This window comes from Ischnura elegans, chromosome 4 (assembly GCF_921293095.1).
Source record: "Ischnura elegans chromosome 4, ioIscEleg1.1, whole genome shotgun sequence".
Taxonomy (NCBI): Eukaryota; Metazoa; Arthropoda; class Insecta; order Odonata; family Coenagrionidae; genus Ischnura; species Ischnura elegans.
Window position 1 is genome coordinate 33,367,517 of NC_060249.1, and position 20,464 is coordinate 33,387,980.

Sequence of the window (20,464 nt, forward strand, 5' to 3'; positions counted from 1 at the left end):
AGATAAAAAAGCACGATTGAAATCACATTTCGAAGAGCATTTTTCTTTATGAAAATATGGACTTTTCATGGCAGGATTTTTTACATCTTAAGGCAGTTCATTGATTTTTTAAATTAATCTGCATTTCTTAATAACCCAGGCGGACGGCGTTCTTGGGTGTTCCGAATAGAAATGATAAAAAACTCTCCAGCACCGTTATCAGCCTCCTTCATTTTTGCCAGGGCTGCCTGAAGCCAACCGGGGAAAATAAATTCACTGATGAATCAGTTTAAAGATATTAAATGAGACGACGTCTTTATCCAATGAAACCAGAAGGAGAATAAGAAGAGAGTAGCGGCTCGAGCCGATACCTTTACAAAGAATGAATATACATGTACAAACGTAATTATTTGCTTTGCCAACCTCGCTGCCGTGAATGACACCTGCCCTTTGCGAACAGGTCCCACTCCATGTTTTCAGGGAAGAGTTAGCTAGTAAGGTTTTCCAACTAAATTCCAACAGTGTTTTTCACGTGACACCATCACGTGGACTACCATTCGTCTGGCTCCTACCCTTCCACATATTTGGCGTGAGTGGCCCTTCCTGAGGTAATTTAGATTTATTCCTGTCAGTGTAGCTCTTGGGGTCATAGGAGCACGCAAGTAACGGAAAGGTTTTAGCCCATTGGAAAGGACGCTGTGTATACTGAAGGCTACATATGGAAATAGTATACGGACAGAGTAACCTTTAAAGGGCACTAATTGTTTACTAATGGCTACACAGTAGCGGATACAGAAAAAAACTCTAGAGGGGGCGCAAAAGATATCTTGACCAACCTTTGCTTTTATCCTAAAAAAATAATCAAGTCACATGCAAAGTTTAAGAAAGTGTTATTTGAACTGATTATACGCACATGAAATACAAAGCCATCTTATGACATAAAAAAGTTAAAATTGTAGTCCTGCAATGTTTGGTTATGCGGGCGGCCAGGAAAGGGTTGGGGGGCGCGCCTCCCATATGCATCCGCCACTGAGATTACATATGGAAACAGTATATGAAAGGTATACATATACCTCTCAGATACTGTTTCCATATGTAGCACATACGTATACAGTATATGAAAGGTATACAGATACCTTTCGTATACTGCATACGTATACGCTTCAGGATACTGTTTATGTATACTTAGAATCTAAAACATGTAAACAGTTTCTCAAGGAAACAGTATACACCTGGTATACTTACGGTATATGTATACCGTTACTAGTGTGCTGTCTGGGATATGCCCAATTCATTACGTTGCGCTCTTAAATTGGAAAGGGATCTCAACCTTGTCTTGAAAATTTCAGTACAAGACGGAACATGTAAAGAATACTCACACTTACCGCTTGAGCAACTAACGATATAACGGCAGTCTTTTCTACAATTTCCACTATCCACAGTTTTCGATAATAGACCGTTGTAAAATGAAAAAATAAATAAATCATCAACACATTTCAATGCCGTTCATATGTTTAGAAGCACTAAAAAACGTATGAATTGGCCACTTAGTTGTAATTTTAATTTATCATGTAATCATAAATAGAAAATAAAATTCAGTTGCATATCACGTAGTAATTCATTATTGCAATGCTTCACCTGCGACGGTTCCGGAGCAACAATGCTTTCGAAACCATACGCCAACCGTTACTACGGGACTATTGTTACTTACGAATGCATCAAGCAATCAGACAGACATCAAGAGCGAACAGACGTAATTGTGAAAATAGTTTTTCGGCAGTTAATTGTTCAAACTTGCAATTCAGCATGGGCCAGTGCATGTGTCGTAAGTGTCATAACCATTGTAGGATAGTATTTTTAGACCTAAATCCACTAAATATTGGCTGATTTTAATTGAAATACGTGGCGGAAAGGATATTGCCTAGCAACCACTTGGATATAATCATCATGCATCCCTTGGCTGGTCGGTCCTCGAAGGATTCGACAGTTTTCGAGGGCCAATGCACAAAAAGTTGCGTATAGTCTTAATTTTGGGAGTAATATCCCTCCGAACGGAATTAACTTAACAATATTCGGGATCTTAAACCTGATGAGTTCGGTTCGATGGCGTGCTTCCTGAATTGAAGCGCAGAGTTCATGCTCTCGTTCTCTTCGTTATGCGAAATCGCTTTCGCTTAATTTCTGCGAGGGCCAATTACTGCGACGAATCGTATCCATAGTGTCTTATTAAATAAGAATCCTAATCAAAGAAGAAGTAAGGCCTAATGTGTTCTTAAATCGCAGATAACCTATGCCCGAGACCTGATTGAATTGAATTGATAGTCACATACAACGAGAAATGCATAAAATAGGAATTTAATCTGCAACTCTTAGCTGATTATGTATGTTTGCATGCAATTTAATTGATATGAGGTTCATAAATTCGTTTTTGATTGGAAATGAATGTGGGAAAGGTTGAACTAATCATTTAAAAAAATCAATTACTCGCTAGAGTGTCCTTTCCTCAATTTTAGTTGATGAACTACCAGCAGTCCTGTGTAATAATGGTAATATGTATATTGTAATAGCCAGGGGCGTATTCAGGACGATATGTTAGGGGGGCACGACCCGGGGGGGTAATATTTGAACATTTTTATCTCTAAAAATAACATTTTATGCTATTTTGGACGTTAAAATTAAGCAATTCATGGGTCGTCGGGAAACTTTTTTTTGCTAAAATATATTGGTGGAGCAGAATATATTTTTTTATAGGTTAATATTATCCTCCTTATATGAAATGCTTTTGGTAGGTTGGCACGTGCCCCCTGAGACTTCTCCCACCCCCACCCCGACTACGCCCCTGGATATAAATTTTTTACTTCATAGTAGCGTATTTATCCCTTTCGCATCCTTAAGAGCCTGGCCCAGTCACGTAACTAGGAATATGCATTGGGAGTGGGGGAAGGGTTAGGCCTGAGGGGGCGACCTCCCCCCCAGGCATGCCATTGTGAAAAATGGCATGCCTGGAAGTACATTTTACATCATTTTATGCTTAAAATTTAACTCACGGCAGATGCAGTTATTATACGGAAAAACTAGTCAATGGTTTTAAATATTCTTTTTATTTCTCTGAGGCTGGGGGAATCTATCCCCCTTCGTGGAGGAATTTATCCCGCTCATACCACCCCCATCGTTACGCCACTGACCTGACCTATGTAACTCCCTACGGGCCATCCCTTACCCTTCTTCGCATCCACCTACCCTTGGACGATCGTTTTCATATAGAGATTATAGGACTTTCATATCCTTCATTTCCCTCCAGGCAAGCGAAAACGGCAGGGCGACTGTCAAGACGCGTATCGGCCCGGAGGGAGCGAGGAGGCCTCCCGGGATGATGTCCCTCCATCGGCAGAGGTTGCGGAGCGACTCAGCACCGTGGATGAGGCGAGGGAAATTCCACCACCCCCCAATCCGCCGATGGAGGGCGAAGGAGATGAAGAAATCGTCCCGGGTTGGCTTTTTGAGCGACACCATATTGGGGCGGGTGATGCTGGCCCAGTTGTGGGCCAGGACCCTCCACGGCACATACCGAGGGCCTTTCAAGGCGTCGAGGGGATCGGCTACCTCAACTTCCACTTGCGAATTACTGCGGAGGAAGTCGAAGGGCAGTGGGTGATCCGCAGGGTAGAGGTAGTCGCCCCCCTCGACGTCGTGGTGGTCTACCCGGGCCACCCAGCCTTCGCCGTGGAGGTGCGATTTCCGCCGGCCGGGCCCCATGGAGACGGTCCCGCTTGAGGCCCGCAGCCGGCCTCCATCAAGAGGTGAGTGAATCATCTTTTGCGTGGCAATAATGAGTATTTTGAACACTTTGAAGCCCCAGCCCTATCCAATCTCACGGGATACCATGCATTACCATCACATCGAGATATAAAATTCGTGAATACTTACACATTCATTGGTACCATCAGTTATCAACTCATAGCTCTTGATGTTGGTTCGCTAAGTAGTCTGCATTTACTAACTACACAGCAAACCGCCACTATAGGCGTGTGGCAGAGGTTGTTGAATCACCAGCCGCGGGCAAAAAAATGTTAAAAGTAAATAAGGTGCTTATTAGAGATATTTAACTGCATAATCCCAACCAGAATTTATTAAAACGACCGGAATTATCTCGAATATTCTTGGAAACAACAAATGCCTAAACATCCGTATGGCAAAATATCTCTCTTGCGTGATCGTTTCTGTATCTGTGAGTTAAACTCGCCCCAACCAGCCAGTTTACTAATAAAATTTTAAAATAGCGCATGTGTAATGCTGGAAGCTGAGAATATTGTTTGCGTGAAGAGAAAAATGAAATTATTAGAGCGAGATCAATAAGAAAAAATGAACAATGATAAATAAACGCATGCAAACAATCAATCGATCGATCAATAACAATTTTTTGGACAATTTTGACATATTTTTGCGCAAGCCCGAGTATTCCTCGGGAAATATTTCCCTCCAGGGACTCGGGCCCGATTAGAACTAGGGCTGTCGTATTTGATTCCGTGGAAAAGAATTCCGTACGTTTTTCTCGAGCCCCAACTATTCAGCCTTTTTATTAAGCTCTTTATCTAGTCTTGCTTAAAAGCAGGAATGGCAAGTGAAACGAAACGAAAGGCAAGACCAGTGAAATTTCAATAGTTTCGTTCCCTGGAGCGAAATGTAGAAACGAAACGGAATGAATTTAATCCCGGGGAGCTAAAGTCAGGGTCAGTGGCGCCGACCCCATGGGGCCTGAGCCCCCTCAAAAATTCGTTATGTGTGTGAGGAAAAAAATGTGTCGGGCTTGTCGATTTTCCCCGTAATATCCAAATATCGAGATCCGAGTTATCAGGGTTCTAATGTTGATCATATTACTCTTCTAAAATGCTTAAAAAACTTAAAACTCACTACTTGTAAAATTTGTCGGGGCAAGATCCCCGGCAAGATCCCCCCCCCCCCCCCCCCCCCCCAATATTTTTTGTAAGTCGGCATCCCTGCTCAGGGTCGAAACGAAATCGGAGTCGAAACTACTTCGGGTCGAAACTTTACTTAAACTCTGGGACGAAACGAAACACAGATAATGTTTGGCACCGGAGGTAACACGTGCTTCACCTTCGAACAGTTAAGTTTCGACCCACACACCGAGTACGAAGTGTGGTTGAATGAAGTAGAGGTTCGGCTACCGCCATTAAATGCATGGTGCACTCGAATTTTTACTACTAACAGGGGAACGGTGAACGCAAACTGGCAGTTTATATGTTTAACCTCTCTACATGCATGTCAAACTTCATGGGTCGAAACTATTCTCTCTTATCCCCCTCCACTCAACTTCTGGGATCGAAACTTAACTATGAGGAGCGGAGTTTTGATTAATTTAGTTTCGTTCCCGGGAGTAAAGTTTCGTCCCGGGTTGAAACTGAACCCCTGGGTGATTTTAGTTTCGTGCGGAAACGAAAATAAACCTAAGCCTAGTATTTTCGTTTCCCTCCGGGTCGAAACGAAATATTTTCGTTTCGTTTCACTTACCATGCCTGCTTAAAAGGTGATGCCATTTAGCGGTTCCTGAATTTCTTTTTCGGATTAGGAAATGATTTATTAAAACAAATCAAAAGCCCTTGGCTTTTCACAACCTATACATGTAAAATTCACGGGATCCAAAATGTTACGACGTGGGACCAATCCCCAGTGCGAGTATAGTATGGCCTACAGCTTCAAAATTCAATGATGGACGAATACTTCTTGTCCTTTTTTCTCACTGACATGCCTCGAGTTTATTGGATTTGTATGTCGAGGGAATGAGAAGGAGAGAGTAGGGGGTGGGATTTTGTTCTAACTCGAGAAGGACCGGGGTCGCTGCATAGATGGACCCATATCCGTCATTTTAGCGTGTGGTAATCATTTAAAATATTTCTTCGTTTCTGTTAAAATTATTAGATAAATTCATTACACATAACCTTTTCCTTATTTTTCAATAAAACTGAGTAATTTGTTTCAAATAATTTTAAAATTAAAAATTAAAAATGTACAGCGGTTACGTCTCTCCTGCCTCGCCTGCCTTAGCTTACCACACGTCAATCATTATGGCAGATACGATGCTTATTTTAATTCAAAATGTAATTTTCAAGGAATTTCGAATGCATAAACGTGCTAATTAAATCATCAAAATGGCCAGGTTGCCCGTCAATATGACAAATCAGGTTCCTCGAGCAGTGGCGTAGAAGTGGCGGGGGGGTTTTGGGGAAACCCCTGCCCCCCCCACCCGAGAGCTCAAATGAAATTTTAAAGTTAAATCCAATTTACTTAATTGGATTTATATTACTCATAGAATAATGTAAGGATACATGAAATATCGCCCAGAAACCCTTTAAACTCACTGTTTTGAACCATTAATCATATTTTTTTTCTGGGGGAGGGCCCCCGCACCTCCCACTTTCGTGGCGGGTATTCTATAACCCCCAGACCCCCTGAATTAGTTGCGCATAAACCCCCCTAACTTTAATTCCAGGCTGCGCCGCTGTCTTCGAGTGCTAAACAGAATTAGGTACAGCAATCGATACATGGGCGTACCAAGCGAGGGGGAGCAGGGGGCAGCTGCCCCCCCCCCCAGAAGCAAAAGGAAATTTAGTTCAAATCGAAATTTTTGAACAAATTTTCTTTTAATTCAAGAAAATTGATATATAACATATATAATTAAAATAGAAATATTGTTTCGATCAAATTATTTTAAAAATTAATAAAGCGCTGTTATTTTTGTTTCCTTAACTTTTTCTTTGTTACAACTTGTACGACCATGGCATGTCCCCCTCTAGTTTTGATCCTGGGTATGCCCTTAAAGTGATAGAAAAAGTAAGCAAAAACTTGATGGCCAAGGGGTACTTTAAAGTGAGTCTCCGTTTTGTGCTGACATCGAGGGGAAATTGAAATGCTCCTCTAAATATCAAGTCGATCACGTTTGTTTTCTTTACCTAATTTCTCCACCAAACTCTGTTCTGAAAAAAAATCACTTGTACCCCTTGGCGTCTCACCCACCTCATTTGTAGCTGAATTATTTGCGCTATGAGGGAAGGGTGGGGAAAGAAAGGCTGAGAGAAACTCGGCTTTGCCATTAGCCTGATCTTGACAAAAGGCGCCGAGGAGACCACGGTTTGAATTTCCATCCGACAGTACTGACAAGGAGACATCGCCAAAGTGATTTTCGGGATCTACATTCGGATGTTATTTTCTGAAACTATATAGGTAAGGTAGAAAAAGTGTCACGGTCAAAGTGTCAAAAATTGATATTAAATTTAAAAAATCGTGAAGTAACTAAATAAAACGAATGGGTGATTTCAAAAATTAGAAGAGAGAAAAACTATTTCCGACACTGGGACTCGGTCCCTAGACACTTTATACAGGTTTAATAACTAGCGCCCTAGACCACACCGCCATGGCCATATTTGAGAGATGGAGATTACTCAATGGATGTGATGCTGCGCGAAATCTTTACAAGCGAGCATCTCTCGAACCCGGGCATATGTGGAAGAAAGCCGTGACACTTTTTCTGCCTTACCTATATAGTTTCAGAAAATAACATCCACATCCAGATCCCAACACATCACTTTGGCGATGTCTCCTTGTGAGCTTTAAGTGGCCTCCGATGAGCACTCCGATGAGGAGAGGTCAGGCAGTCTCTGAAACATCTCTGCCATCGCCAATATATGAACTCGGTGAATGCCTCACTACTTTGAACCCGGAACATGATGATTTTTTGTGGACATAAGCCTGCATTAACGCCTCTTTTAAGAAAATCTACCAACCTTCGATCAAAGTTTTAGTGAATTATATTCTACCGCAGTGGTGTAACTATGGGGGGGGGGGGGGGAATGAGGAGGATAGACAACCCCCAAGCCCTCAGAGAAATAAAAAAAATTTAAACTATTGCCTACTTTTGGTATTCAATAACTGCATCAGCTCAAAGTTAAATTTAAAATGCAAAAACGATGCAAAATGTATTTCCAGGCATGTCATTTTTCAAAAGTTTTCCCGGACCCCTTGGGCAGCGTATGATCCACGGGGCGGAGGGGCCACGTAAATGCCTAGGTTATCCTTTCATGACATGATGTGAATCAAATAGCCATACTTGAGACACAAGATATTTCGTCGATATGAACAGCGATAGTATGGCGAGTGTGAAAACTGGATAGATCGCGAAACACAGCCAAGCAAATGAATATGGATTCACACACTAATGACAAGATAATATCCGCATAGGGTTCACGCGAGGATTGCATTCCTGCTCAGTGCTAGCTGCGTTTTTTTTCCAAATAAAATAATCTTTATGACCTCTTGGTTCTCAGGCATTTTCTAGGAATTTTTTCCACGTATGTCAATTTCGAGCTTCTCAAAACTCGTCGGTGTCCATCTGCATCGGCTGTATTCTTCGAATTAGATTGTCTTCAGCGGTTTTCTGTTTTGGGAGTGGGCGTGCAAAAATATTTTAAGGATAATTTTATGGCAGCGGAAAACTTTGATCTAATAATATGAAAAGAGAGATAAAATAATTTCATGGATGACTATTTATTGGCTTTAAATTGTTGGACTAAGTTAAGAATTATTAAAAAGAAATATGATTCGAACCCCGAATTATTCATCAAATTATTAAAAGGATATGTTTCTTATTTATAATAATAACAAATTTTGGATGGCTATTGTAATTATTATATAATCTACAATTTGTCGGTTGGTAATATTGTGTTTCTAAATTTTAAGTACTTAATGATAATATGTGCTACCTATCAAGTAAAATACTATGCTAGTAAACGCTATTCAAAACTATAATTTAACCTTTATATTTCCTTAATTTTAGGACCATGACATCTCGGTCCTCCCCGCCCCAAACATGGCGCCAAGAACAGCCAAAGGTATGTGAAATATGCTCTTTTTATTGTCCCTATAAACTTTTTGTTTCTTAATCCTTGCACTTATTTTTCACTTATTTAAAATGAGAATTTTCTACTTAATCATTATAATTGTTGTTGAAAAAAATAAATTCCCCTAGGCCGTACTATTTGCTGGGCAAAAAGGTGGGAAATTGAAATGATGAGAGGGGGTGCAAACCTGAGTGTATGTGTGATTGCGACCTTTGTTCCTTGGAGCAAATCCTCTAGGTGCGTTAGTGAGCTTATGCGATTGATTGTTTCATAGTGTTTCAGCTTTATTTTTGTGTATTTAAATTGTTGGACCTCTCTGTCATCCTTCCAACTTCCCAGCCCCCACCTTTTTGCTCAGCAAAGAGTGCGGTCTTGGGGAATTTATTTTCTTTCGACTGTTAAACGGCCGTAGATTGTTCAATCACCTGTATAATTATTTTGGCTGCTATACATTTTGCCATTTACCATACAGCATAAAATACCACGTAGTTTAAACATATCCTTAATAGAGCTTAAAATGAATGCGTTATTGATATTACATAGAAGCAACATTGCAAGCATACTGGGTTAAACTAGGCAGGATAATGGTATTTTCCCCGCTTTGAAGCCGTGTTGTTATCGATAACAATCGTCAAAACGTTACGGATTTTTTTTATTTAGGAAACTCCTGCCATACACCTGATACTATTTCCTTTTTAATATCCTGACAACAAATGTCGGCCTTCATCTCGTATTTTCGGCTCCACCTCTAAGGGCTTTGCATAGTACACTAAATACTAAGCCGTTTAATGTACTGATTGCACTGGAATGTCGTCAAAGTGAATTTCGTGAAGTACTAAAGAATCGCTATTGTCATGTTTGTGTGCTCATTACCTCATTGGGTTTTTCGAACAAGATGTTGAAGTCACAAGTCCACACTGTGGCACATGTGGCGAGGGTCGTGCTTACTTAGTCACTGTCAGGAGTGAAAACCCCCTATTTTGTCGCTGGTCGGCGACGACGAATGTCAAAGCACTGCAGAAACAAGTGACTTTGTATGCAGTCACGCGCACGGGTGCAAAGTTAAATACACCAAAGGATGAAGCTCGCCATTAAAAAAATATTTTACTTAGCCGGGATTCGAATAGTTTTGTACCAAAGGCGTACCCAGGACCATAACTAGGGGGGCAAGCCATAGTCTAGGGGAGGGGGGGGGGGGCAAGCCATAGTCTAGAGGGCGGGGGGCAAACCAAGTTGTGACATTACTTTATGAGATTATTTCCTTGAAAAAATAGTTTTATTTTAGATACATATCTTATACAAATACATATCATTTTTCGTGGGTTTAATGAAAATGTCTTGAATGCTTTCGTTTCAATTCAGTAGGTACTGATTTTCCGATTTTTGCTTCTAGGGGGGGAAAGGGGAGGGAAGACAAACGATGGTAGTAGCAAAATGGACGGTAAGACTTTTGGCAAATAAAATTTATGACTATTGGCTTAGAGGCGTAACTGCCAGATTACATGACAGGAATTGTGAGAGACAAATTCGATTCTTGAGATGGTTTAACGACTTCCTTTGGAAATTTTGCTCATAAAAGGCTTTTTATAATTTTTAGAGACAAGGTTTACACATTTAATTCTTTCATCGATTTTGATATTAATAACAGTGATAAATAGTTAAAAACTGCGACAAAACAATGATGAGACGGAAGCGATTGATTCTTACACCAAATATATACATGGTTATATAATCACTATCACGTATATAATTTACGCATTGATTTAATTTTTTTAGGAACGGAAAATCACCATCGCGTCCATCCATTAATTACGTGAGGCGATTTTTACACTCCCTACCATCCCCCCTTGGTGAGATATCGTGATAAGTATTTGGCTCGACCCCCACCCCTTTCCTCTAATGTCACGAGAGATTGTTCTAAAGGCGTATTTTCGGTGTAAATACGGTAATATGTGCTTAATTGAGTTGTGTTTACTAGAATAACAATTTGAGATCAGTTAAAAGTAGTTTCTAAGATAACTGAGATCGCAATTGTACACTGTTTCTTGCGGAAAAAAATTACGTAATACTTTCCCGCACCCCCACTCTCCGGCACGTGAGATTAGTTGAGAATCGGTTAGATCGCCCTAAACGCCTCGCGTAATTAATGGATGCCCCCATATTGGTTGAGAATAATCAATGAAGCAGTATCAATTTGGCCATACGTGATGGTGCTTCGGTAAATTGCTGTATCTTCTGTTGCATTTAATCTTATACTTAAAATTCATTTCCCAGGCCAGAACACCAGGCCACCTCCTCGCTCCAACCCTGGAGATTGCGTCCATGCAGGTAGGATACCTTTTTTCATCTTAATACTCTTATCACCTACCAAAATCAGGTAATAGTTCAACCATTAATTCGAATTTATAGTAATCGAAGTTATCCGAAGAGAAGTCACCATATTTTTTGACAATCAGTCTATTCAGCATTTTCATTATCACATACATTAAAATACCTAAAGCAAATGGGAATATACGGGTAATAGCCACGGTGCTAACTTTACGATATCACCCGCAGATCACACATTGTGCGAAAAGTCCACAGAGAAAATCATTAGCTTTGACAAGGATTCGAACCCGGATCCACCGATTTCCGATCGAGTGCTTTAATCAGTTCAGTTACAGAAATACCTGTATTACCCATATCCTGGGGTAACAGCAGTCGCTAATGTCATGTCCTACTAAATGGTTGTAAAATAAGAATTATGAGGATTTTAGATGACTTAGGCACGTTAAACTGAAATATTTATGTTTATTATATTAAATAATTCCGCATTTAAGAAATCACAAAAAAGTAAACGGAAATATGGACTTAATATGAAGTCAATGGTTAAAAAAATATCTTTCCATGGTAAAAAAAAGGCTGAAAATTTTAAGGGCACTGCCAATAGGCTTACATAAGTTTATGAGCTTTTAGAACCTTAAGTTAAATTTGAATTCCGAAGCACATGTTACATAAATACCCCTCAGGAGTGTTCCATCTAGAACATTCTTGATGTGCCCTTAATTCACAAGTATTGCACCGATACCACATTTCTCCCTCTTATCCGGTGTCTTCGTTAATAGAAAGTGGTTTCTTTACCCATTTCCGTTAAAAATAACTCAGTTTCTAATTCGTCTTCACAAACCTTTCTCTCATCAATAGCAGTGTCTGAGTCAGATTCAAAGTTTCCTGCGCATTTTCTTTTGCTTCTCTTTCTGTGTTTTTCTTTTAGCAATAGCAGCCGTTTGCTAATGATTTTTATTTGAAGATGTCTGCTACAGGCTACAAGCTTTATTTTTTTATTTCAACAATTTTCCAACGTTCCCGTTAATACAAATTATTGTTTAATAGGCCTTGCATTGTGGACGATTTTGAGATCGGAAAAACGGGCTGCCGTGGATGTATGGATGGTGTTGGTGGGCTTTTGTTAACGATGTTCGTTGGAAAATTTGGAATTAGTTCCGTACTTTCAATGAATGGAGTCATTCATCAATTTTTTAAAATGTCGATTGTGATATGGCTTGAAAAATAGAGAGACCAGTGATATTTCGTTTTTCGATCCGTCGAGTCGCCGAATTCACGTTCTTCTCGTGACGTAAAAGCGGCAGTCTAACCCTTTCGCGAATAAGTTGATGACGTCACAAACTCCTGCCGAGCGAGCCACTGCTTCTCCGCAACTCCTCCGTTTTGCGCATCGGTTCCACGTGGATCAAAGTTATTTACATTCCAGTGAGCGACTCCTTCCTTCAATTAGCGGTTATCTCTGAACGTATGAATGAGATGGAACACTAATGACGTCACCAACTCATGAAAAGTAGGCGGAATACTTCTTGTTTTTTTAATTGATAACTAATGAGAAAATCACGTTATGAGGAATGTGACATTTTTGTCATAACTGAGGTTTCCCTTTCGTCATAACTGAGGTTTCCCTTCCGTCTTTCCGTTCCGTCTCCTCTTCGAGTCGAATTGTCTCGGAAACCCACGGTTGAACTTAAGCACTATGTTGGTCGTTCGCCATGTCACTTCCCTCCTCCGTTCCTTTCTCTCCCACAATTTTCGTCTCCCCTATTCTTCGCATTTTGGGGTTGTAGTCTCGAGCGCGAACTGCACTAGAAAAGTTCTTCGCTAAAAATCTGTATTGCGGATACAGGTAGGCGCATAATAAAAGATCATTTCGACTAAAAAAATGGCGGCAACGTTAGGTACCAACTTTTACTCTTAAACTCATCACACTCCTTCCTCGCCATTTCCTCTACGTACACGTGAACCAGCAAAGGCGATAGTGGACAGCCTTGTCTAACACCTCGGTCAATGCTTGAACGAATATCAGGAGCAAAAAGGATTCTTCTGTCGGTTAATAGAATTGTTCAGTGGCGGAACTAGTTTTTGATCAGGGGTGTGAGAAACCCGTGGGTCTTGAGAAAAGGTACCCCCTCAGCCGAAGGGGGGTTCGAGGATTTTGGAAATTTGGGATTTTCAAAACTCAAAAATGGTGGTTTTAGGATACTTCTTTGATAAAAAAGATACAACTATGCATAGGCAGGAAGTCGTACCAAAGTGTGTAAAATAGGCCCTAAGTTTCAAACTATGTAGTTGACTAGCTTTCGGAAGTAGCCCGAGGACAGCTAGGCTTTGAGGTGGCAATTGAACCACACAGAGCAATATTTTAGGTAATGCAATTTTAAACGAGACCAATTTTGAAAAATCCATTGGGAAAATCTTCTGTTATTCATATCGTTCCATTAATTAGATTTCACGATTATCAATCTTTTACTGCATTTAATTAGACAACTGCTGTCAATGACAAGTAATGCTGGACCAAAATTTCGACTCCATCTTTATTTAAGAGTGGATTTTATAATACAATTTTGCTTCTTGACATGGTGACTGAAAAGTATGTTAGGAAACAGAGTGTCATGCCTGAAAAGGCAGGTGCTACAGCTAAACCAAACGCTATCATACCCCACTCCCTCAGTTGTCAGCAGCTGGTGTGGCACAAATACAAATAATCAAAACAACTACATTCAGTTCAGAGTTTGACCCGTAAATGGTACTGTGAATCGGAACTAGTCTCGTGAAATTGTTTTATGAAGTGGTAAATACCAGTACATTCTGTAGTAAAAGATGGAACGATTATACATCGACCTTATACGCTTGGTTTAAAGCAGCCACTCTGGTCAGTTCAATAAGTTTTTCTCTTCATCATTCACAAGTTGGATTTTTTTTAGAGAAGCAAGCAACTCTATATGTACCATTTTTATCCATTTAGGTTGTTAGGGAACGTAAAATATTGGAAGTTCATGTAGATAAAGGAATGCCTTATGTCCAGAAAGTGGTCTTCACCGGTGAAGGTGACCAAGAACCAGGTTTGGAGCCTGGAGACATTGTGATTGTGTTGGATGAGAAGGAGCATGATGTTTTCAAGTATTAAGTATAGGTTCCTATCTAAAATAATCACCTATATTTATGTACTTAAGGCTCATTTTGTGAGGTGTTCATCATGGGTGTGTGACTTATGAAGTAGAAGTACTCGTATGGTCCCCTTGAATTGTGTAAGACATTGTTCTGGCAAGCATTCTTGGAGTTATTGTTGGCAATTGCAAATCCTACTTAAATAGTATGATGGGTTCCGTATAACTTTGCACTGATCATGTAATTGTTTTAGTAGAATTATGGTGTTTCTTTGTTTTTTGTGCAAAAAAAATTTCCCCATTTTTTGAAGTTCTAGTTAGTATTGCATGTCAAGTGTTCTTATTTTGGCCTCATTTCTTGTGTTTATTTTTATTGGTAAATACAGTGGAAGCCCAGTTTAGTTAGTATGGCATTTTATGAGAATTGCATTTTAGCGAGTGATAGTCTTTGTACTGCCAAACAGCTTATGTCTTACATGTAACATAAATTGGATTTAGCTAGGTCAAAAAGGTCTTTCCACTGTAGTACGAGTTATTTCTCGAGGGCGATGCACTGCTGAGCAAGGATTAACTATTTTGTTTTGTATTAACAGTTTATTAACTTAAAAATACGAGATGTGTGTCAGATCTACGACACCTAAGCCAGTTAGATTAAGTTAAGATTTAAACTTAGGGAGAAAATGGAAAAACCTAGTGTGCATGGGATATACAGAGCTCATTGCTGCATTGAAAACATCTACTGCTATTAACATGTGAGAGAGCTTAACTTATTCCCATCAGCAGAGATTAGCATCGAATTAGTATCTAAATACAGTAAAACTTGGATTTTACGCAGCTGGAGGGACCGAAATATGGGCACTGTGTAAAATCAAGAGTCGGTATTGAGGTGAAGTATAGTTTTCAGGATAACTCTTGCTCATTATTTTTAGAACGCTTAATCATACACTTATGTATAGTTCTGATTTGAGCCAGAACCGGATACAGAAAAAGCCTCATATGTGAGGCTTTGCGGTAAAAGAACATGAAATCCTTTTCAATCGCATCAGATATATGTTTCCCGGATTCAATTACTCATTTGGAGGCAAGAAAATGAAGCCTAATAATCTTATTTAGGTACTCGCTATTTCCTAAGATATTTACGTAAATTAAAAGTCTCTATTCAGGGATGGAACTAGGAGTTTTGACTAGGGGGGCAAAGATCAGTTTCTCGCCCCCCTCCCTTATCCTCCCTAACTCCCTCCCCCATCCCCCACTACTAAAATGTAATACACCCGTAAGCATGGAAAAGGTGAATGAAACCAATATTTTAAGGAATCTGTAACAGCTCTTTATTAGTTTTTAAAATTATCTGCTTGGAAAAATATTATTTTCCTTTCGCGATTTTTGCTTCTAGGGGGAGGGCAGCTGGCCCCTCTTGCCCCTCGCTGGGTACATCATGTTTCAATCTAATAGCGTTGATTAGAAATTAAAATGTGCATTATTCTTATTATCATTCTTACGAAATCACGATTCGAAGTTGGTACCAATTTATCCCCACATTCTTTCTCTGCAATTTAAAAATAAATCGACAAAAGTGAATAATAAGTTACTAAGAAAACTTTTTTATTGCACTGGACCACAAAGTATTGAAGAAAATGAAGCTCAAAGAAGCAGTATTACCCTAAAAAATTACTCAATTGAAGACCTGGATGAGAAAAAAAAAATTATTCTATCCCTCGGAATTCGAAGGCGAGCCTCATGCACTAACATAATCTTTGTATAGGGATTAGGGAGCGGTTAAAACTTCCTAAGATATTTACGTAAATTAAAAGTCTCTATTCAGGGATGGAACTAGGAGTTTTGACTAGGGGGGCAAAGATCAGTTTCTCGCCCCCCTCCCTTATCCTCCCTAACTCCCTCCCCCATCCCCCACTACTAAAATGTAATACACCCGTAAGACTTTTTTTGAGATGCAATAGTTGAAATTAAACACCACATGTTTGGTATTAAGAGGTTATATTAATATTATTGTTTAATAATTTAATTGGAAAAAACAATATTTTTTAATAAACTTTTCAAGTTTTGCCGCCCGCGGGCACGTGCCCCCTCTGCCCCGCCCTAGTTTCGGGCTTGTCTATGAGCACTACCATCGCGCCAATCGGTCGCGGTCGACCTCCCTAATGGTGCGTTGTCAATGACTCTTATTCACCAGAGATCGATCCACTTTGGGTCCGTTGCTCCAAGCCGAGTTTGCCCCGCTCTTTAGCAAAAAGCACTTTTTTAGTTCGCAATCACAAGAGCGACGTCGAGTCGCTAACAGATGGCTCATCCGCCGTCCCGCTGTCCAATTAAGGTCAATCGCTCCATTCCAGAGAGTTCGCAGAGCATCTGCAGTTTTTTCTATCATTATTTAAATAAGTAGAAAAGAGACAACAGTAAATATCATATCCTTCAGGAAAGGGAAAATATTTCGATCACATTCCGCTTCAAATTAATTTTCTTCAGCGCTTAGGAAGTGAAAGAGCATTTTATTTATGCCTCTTCTGAACTTTGATTAGACTTCTAAGGCTTTTATGAAAAAATTACAGAGAGATAAATATAAAATGGAAACTATTCTCAAATTTAAAAACAACAGGGTGTTTACTTTTCAATTTGAGGAGCACTTTCCCAGCAGTTATGGATCGTTTCCTACCGAAATAAAATTCACGAGGCAGAATTTGAAACCACTGCATCATAAAAAGAGTTGTACTGGGAGTGTTCGAGTGACTTAAAGACGAAAGCAAGCACGATTTCCAATTCTGATAAAGTACTAGAACGAGAACTAAAATCGGCGAAGGAGGGGAGCGAATAAGGGAAAAATATACTATTTTCTGTTAGGAAAGAGGGACCCTGTTATTTGTGTTTATTGTATTTGTGCCTTTACCTTAACTTAACTTTGCCCAATAAATTGTGGTATTAATCAGGATCAACTAGCGCATTGTCACTCTCAGTGGCACAGCGAAGGGGGGGTTTGGGGGATAAACCCCCCCCCCCCCCCAGAGCTCAGAAAGTTTTTTTAAGTGTAATCCATTTGACTTAATTGGATTAGTATTACTTATAGAGTAGTGTTAGGATTAATCAAGTATCCCTCTTAAAGCCGTAAAACTCACCATTTTGAACCATTAATCTTAAAAATTTTCTGGAGGAGGGCCTCTGCACCTCCCGCTTACCCTGGCGGGTATGCAATACCCCACACACCTAAGTATTATTTGCGCCTAAAATCCCCCCTAGCATTAATGCCTAGCTGCGCCCCTGGTCACTCTAGTATATTTCCAGATCACAAATGACACCAAGAAACTCTGTAAAAACTATTTTTCAGGGAATAATGACTTACATGTGGAATCAAGGCGAGAAAAAGGGTTCAAGAATTTTTATAAGGATAATTATAATGATTCCTACGTGTTAGAAATGGGACCGATTGAGAGGGAAAATGGAAATTTCAACGTAAAAATCTTGAAAATGTAGGCAAAATATATCATAACGAAGCTGTGAACAATTGGGAGATTATGTAAGTACTACAGGAAAAAATGAAGATTTTAGGGAAAAAGTTGAAATGATATTTGTCATAGATGCTCTAAAATTCATTGAATTTAAAAAAAAGAAATGGACGAATAGGGAATAATAAATCGATAGGCTATAATAGACTATACAAATAATAGATTGCACCAAGGTAATAATTACAGATAAATATTCAGATCAGATGATAATGAAAGAGTATCAGAATGCTGGATCAAATGCTGTAACAGGGATTAAGCTGATAGCAACATTGATTATGAAATGTTTTGAAAGCTATTTCTGGAGTCATTGTCGCATGACCTTTAACTCCTGTTAATTATCTTGAATACATAGACCTACACGCAGGCGTCCAGTGAATGCACGAAGTATGCTATTTTCGCACCTCCGTTAATTGCTCGGAAGTCACACCATTAACTTAACTGCGAGCAAGGCTCTTTCGCTCCCGCAGGCTCACAAAAATAGGAATTATGTCTCAATTTAAAACAATGGCTCACTAATTTCAATTTGTCTTCCAAATTTCCTTTTCCTTGTGTCCTCATGATAAATTAAATGAAACTGCCGATGAGAAAAATACTGGATGTTAGATGAAACGTGACTGTTATTAACAAGCATAATGAATATTTTAGAAAATGATTCGGTAAAGAATCGCTAATATAATTTGTCAAGATGGTCAAAATCACCATATTTATGGGGACTGCGTATTTTACTTCGGGATATTTCGAATATAGACCAGAAGAAATCTACGTTTCTCCCCTCACGTAGATTATGTCCATTTCCTCATTAGAGTTGATATTTTTAGGTAGGATATACGTTCCATGCAGCGCAAAAGTGATAATATTTACATATTATTCAGATAATATGCTCGTATTACACCAACCCATTGAAGTAATATGGGCATAAAATGCTTATAACTCGCGAGTAAAATAGTTTAATATTTCCAAAAACCGCAAATTATCCGCGTATTACACCAAACTTATGAACAGAGGGAGATGAAGGGGTTTTGCTAATATGTCCATAACCTATTAATATTATGAGCATAAATCGAATTTTTTGCCGAGCACAAGACAGCATGAAGTCAATAATTACCGGGCCTCGTTTGATTGTACTCCATTTTTTCAGGGAAGGTACAGTTGGTAGGGTTCCCCACTTCCATTTAAACAGTATTTTTACGTGATACCATCACGTAAACTACCATTCGTCTGGCTCCTACCCTTTGACCTATCCGGCATGGGTAGCCCTACTGAGTGTAATTAAGAATTAATCCCGCCTGTGCAGTTCTAGCGGTCATAGAAGCGCTCAAGCCTTTCCACCGCGGCAAGGTTGTGGTCCAAGGGAAAGGGAAGTCAATAATAGTAAAATAATTTCAAGATATTATGTATCTGGTATGCAAACCGATAGGAATAATTCTTTAGTAAAATATTCCTAATTAATGAATTAAAATGGTGGCATATCGTCGCCATCAACCACCATGATTTTTCTCACATGACACCATATTTATGAAGTGTCCAAAGAATAGGTTACGCCAAATTTCAACATAAAACTCTTAAGGATAGGAAGTTTCTACTTCTAACGAAGCAATGAGAAGGGATTACGAAACCTACCAAGGTACAAGCTGATCTAATCTCATACTGATTGCATGAACTATCAAGGAATTTCCAATTTTATTAGTACTTTAGGTTTTCAGAGCTTATGCGGTATCCAGATACCAGGGGTAACAGATTCCAAAAGAGTATTTTGGTGACTACATTGGCGATGATGATGAATACGCTTTCCTTCTAGCCACTGATCATTAATCAACTCTCAAAGTTACTATTGGCAAGGCTAAGGTAGTATTATTCACCAAATAGTTACGATACATGCGGGAGTAAAACAATCTACTTAAAATATAGAATCCTGTTACGTCCATAAACAAAAATTGACGGCAGTGTTTCCATATATATGAAAGAGGATGTCTGTTTGTATGACCGTCATCCTTTTCCATACGGCTGCACGGATTGCAACTAACGTTATTACATAGGTGGAGGTATTTCATGATCCCAAACCTGGTAGTGATACTTTCGGTTGCGTACGACACGTCCTTTACGTCGTTTTCTCATTACCATTTGTTACGTCACGTCATACACTTCTATGGCTGGACATCCTGCCGGATAGGCACACCTCTTCAATCCCTCTAAAGAGAAAATAAAACTCAACTAACAATAGTTTTGCCTATTAATCCTCTCGGTGCAAACCTTTTAGCTGGGGTATGAGTTCACAAGATTTTTTTGGCCTACAGACGTGCGGACACACGTAGCGATCAATGTTGTGGAGCGGGGTATAAGCTGATCCCGTACGCATTACACGGAAATAGTTTTTTATTCCATTGTTTGCTTTTCATCGTGCCTAAAAATCCTGCCATGTGACCTTGAATTCCAAGTTCCATGTTTCCCACTTCTCTGGGTACTATCTTTCCCGAGCAACGTTGGATGGCCTGCTTGCAATTAATATAACTGAAGATAGCTGAATTAAATCGAAACTTGAAGCACGTACGAGGTGGAAGGGCTCCATATTAATTATGAAACACACTTTTTTCTTCCACAAATTTATAAAAAAAATCTAATTCATTAA

At 39.5% G+C, this 20,464-nt stretch overlaps 1 protein-coding gene across 1 annotated transcript; it reads left to right on the top strand.

Moving 5' to 3' along the window:
* Window positions 1–1,785: 1,785 nt before the first annotated feature.
* LOC124158111 (mitochondrial protein import protein MAS5-like) lies at window positions 1,786–14,343 on the top strand. Its single transcript, XM_046533291.1, has 5 exons — window positions 1,786–1,804; window positions 3,281–3,626; window positions 8,828–8,882; window positions 11,166–11,219; window positions 14,182–14,343. The coding sequence occupies exons 1-5, from the start codon at window positions 1,786–1,788 to the stop codon at window positions 14,341–14,343; spliced, it is 636 nt and encodes a 211-aa protein (XP_046389247.1).
* The last annotated feature ends 6,121 nt before the right edge of the window (window positions 14,344–20,464 follow it).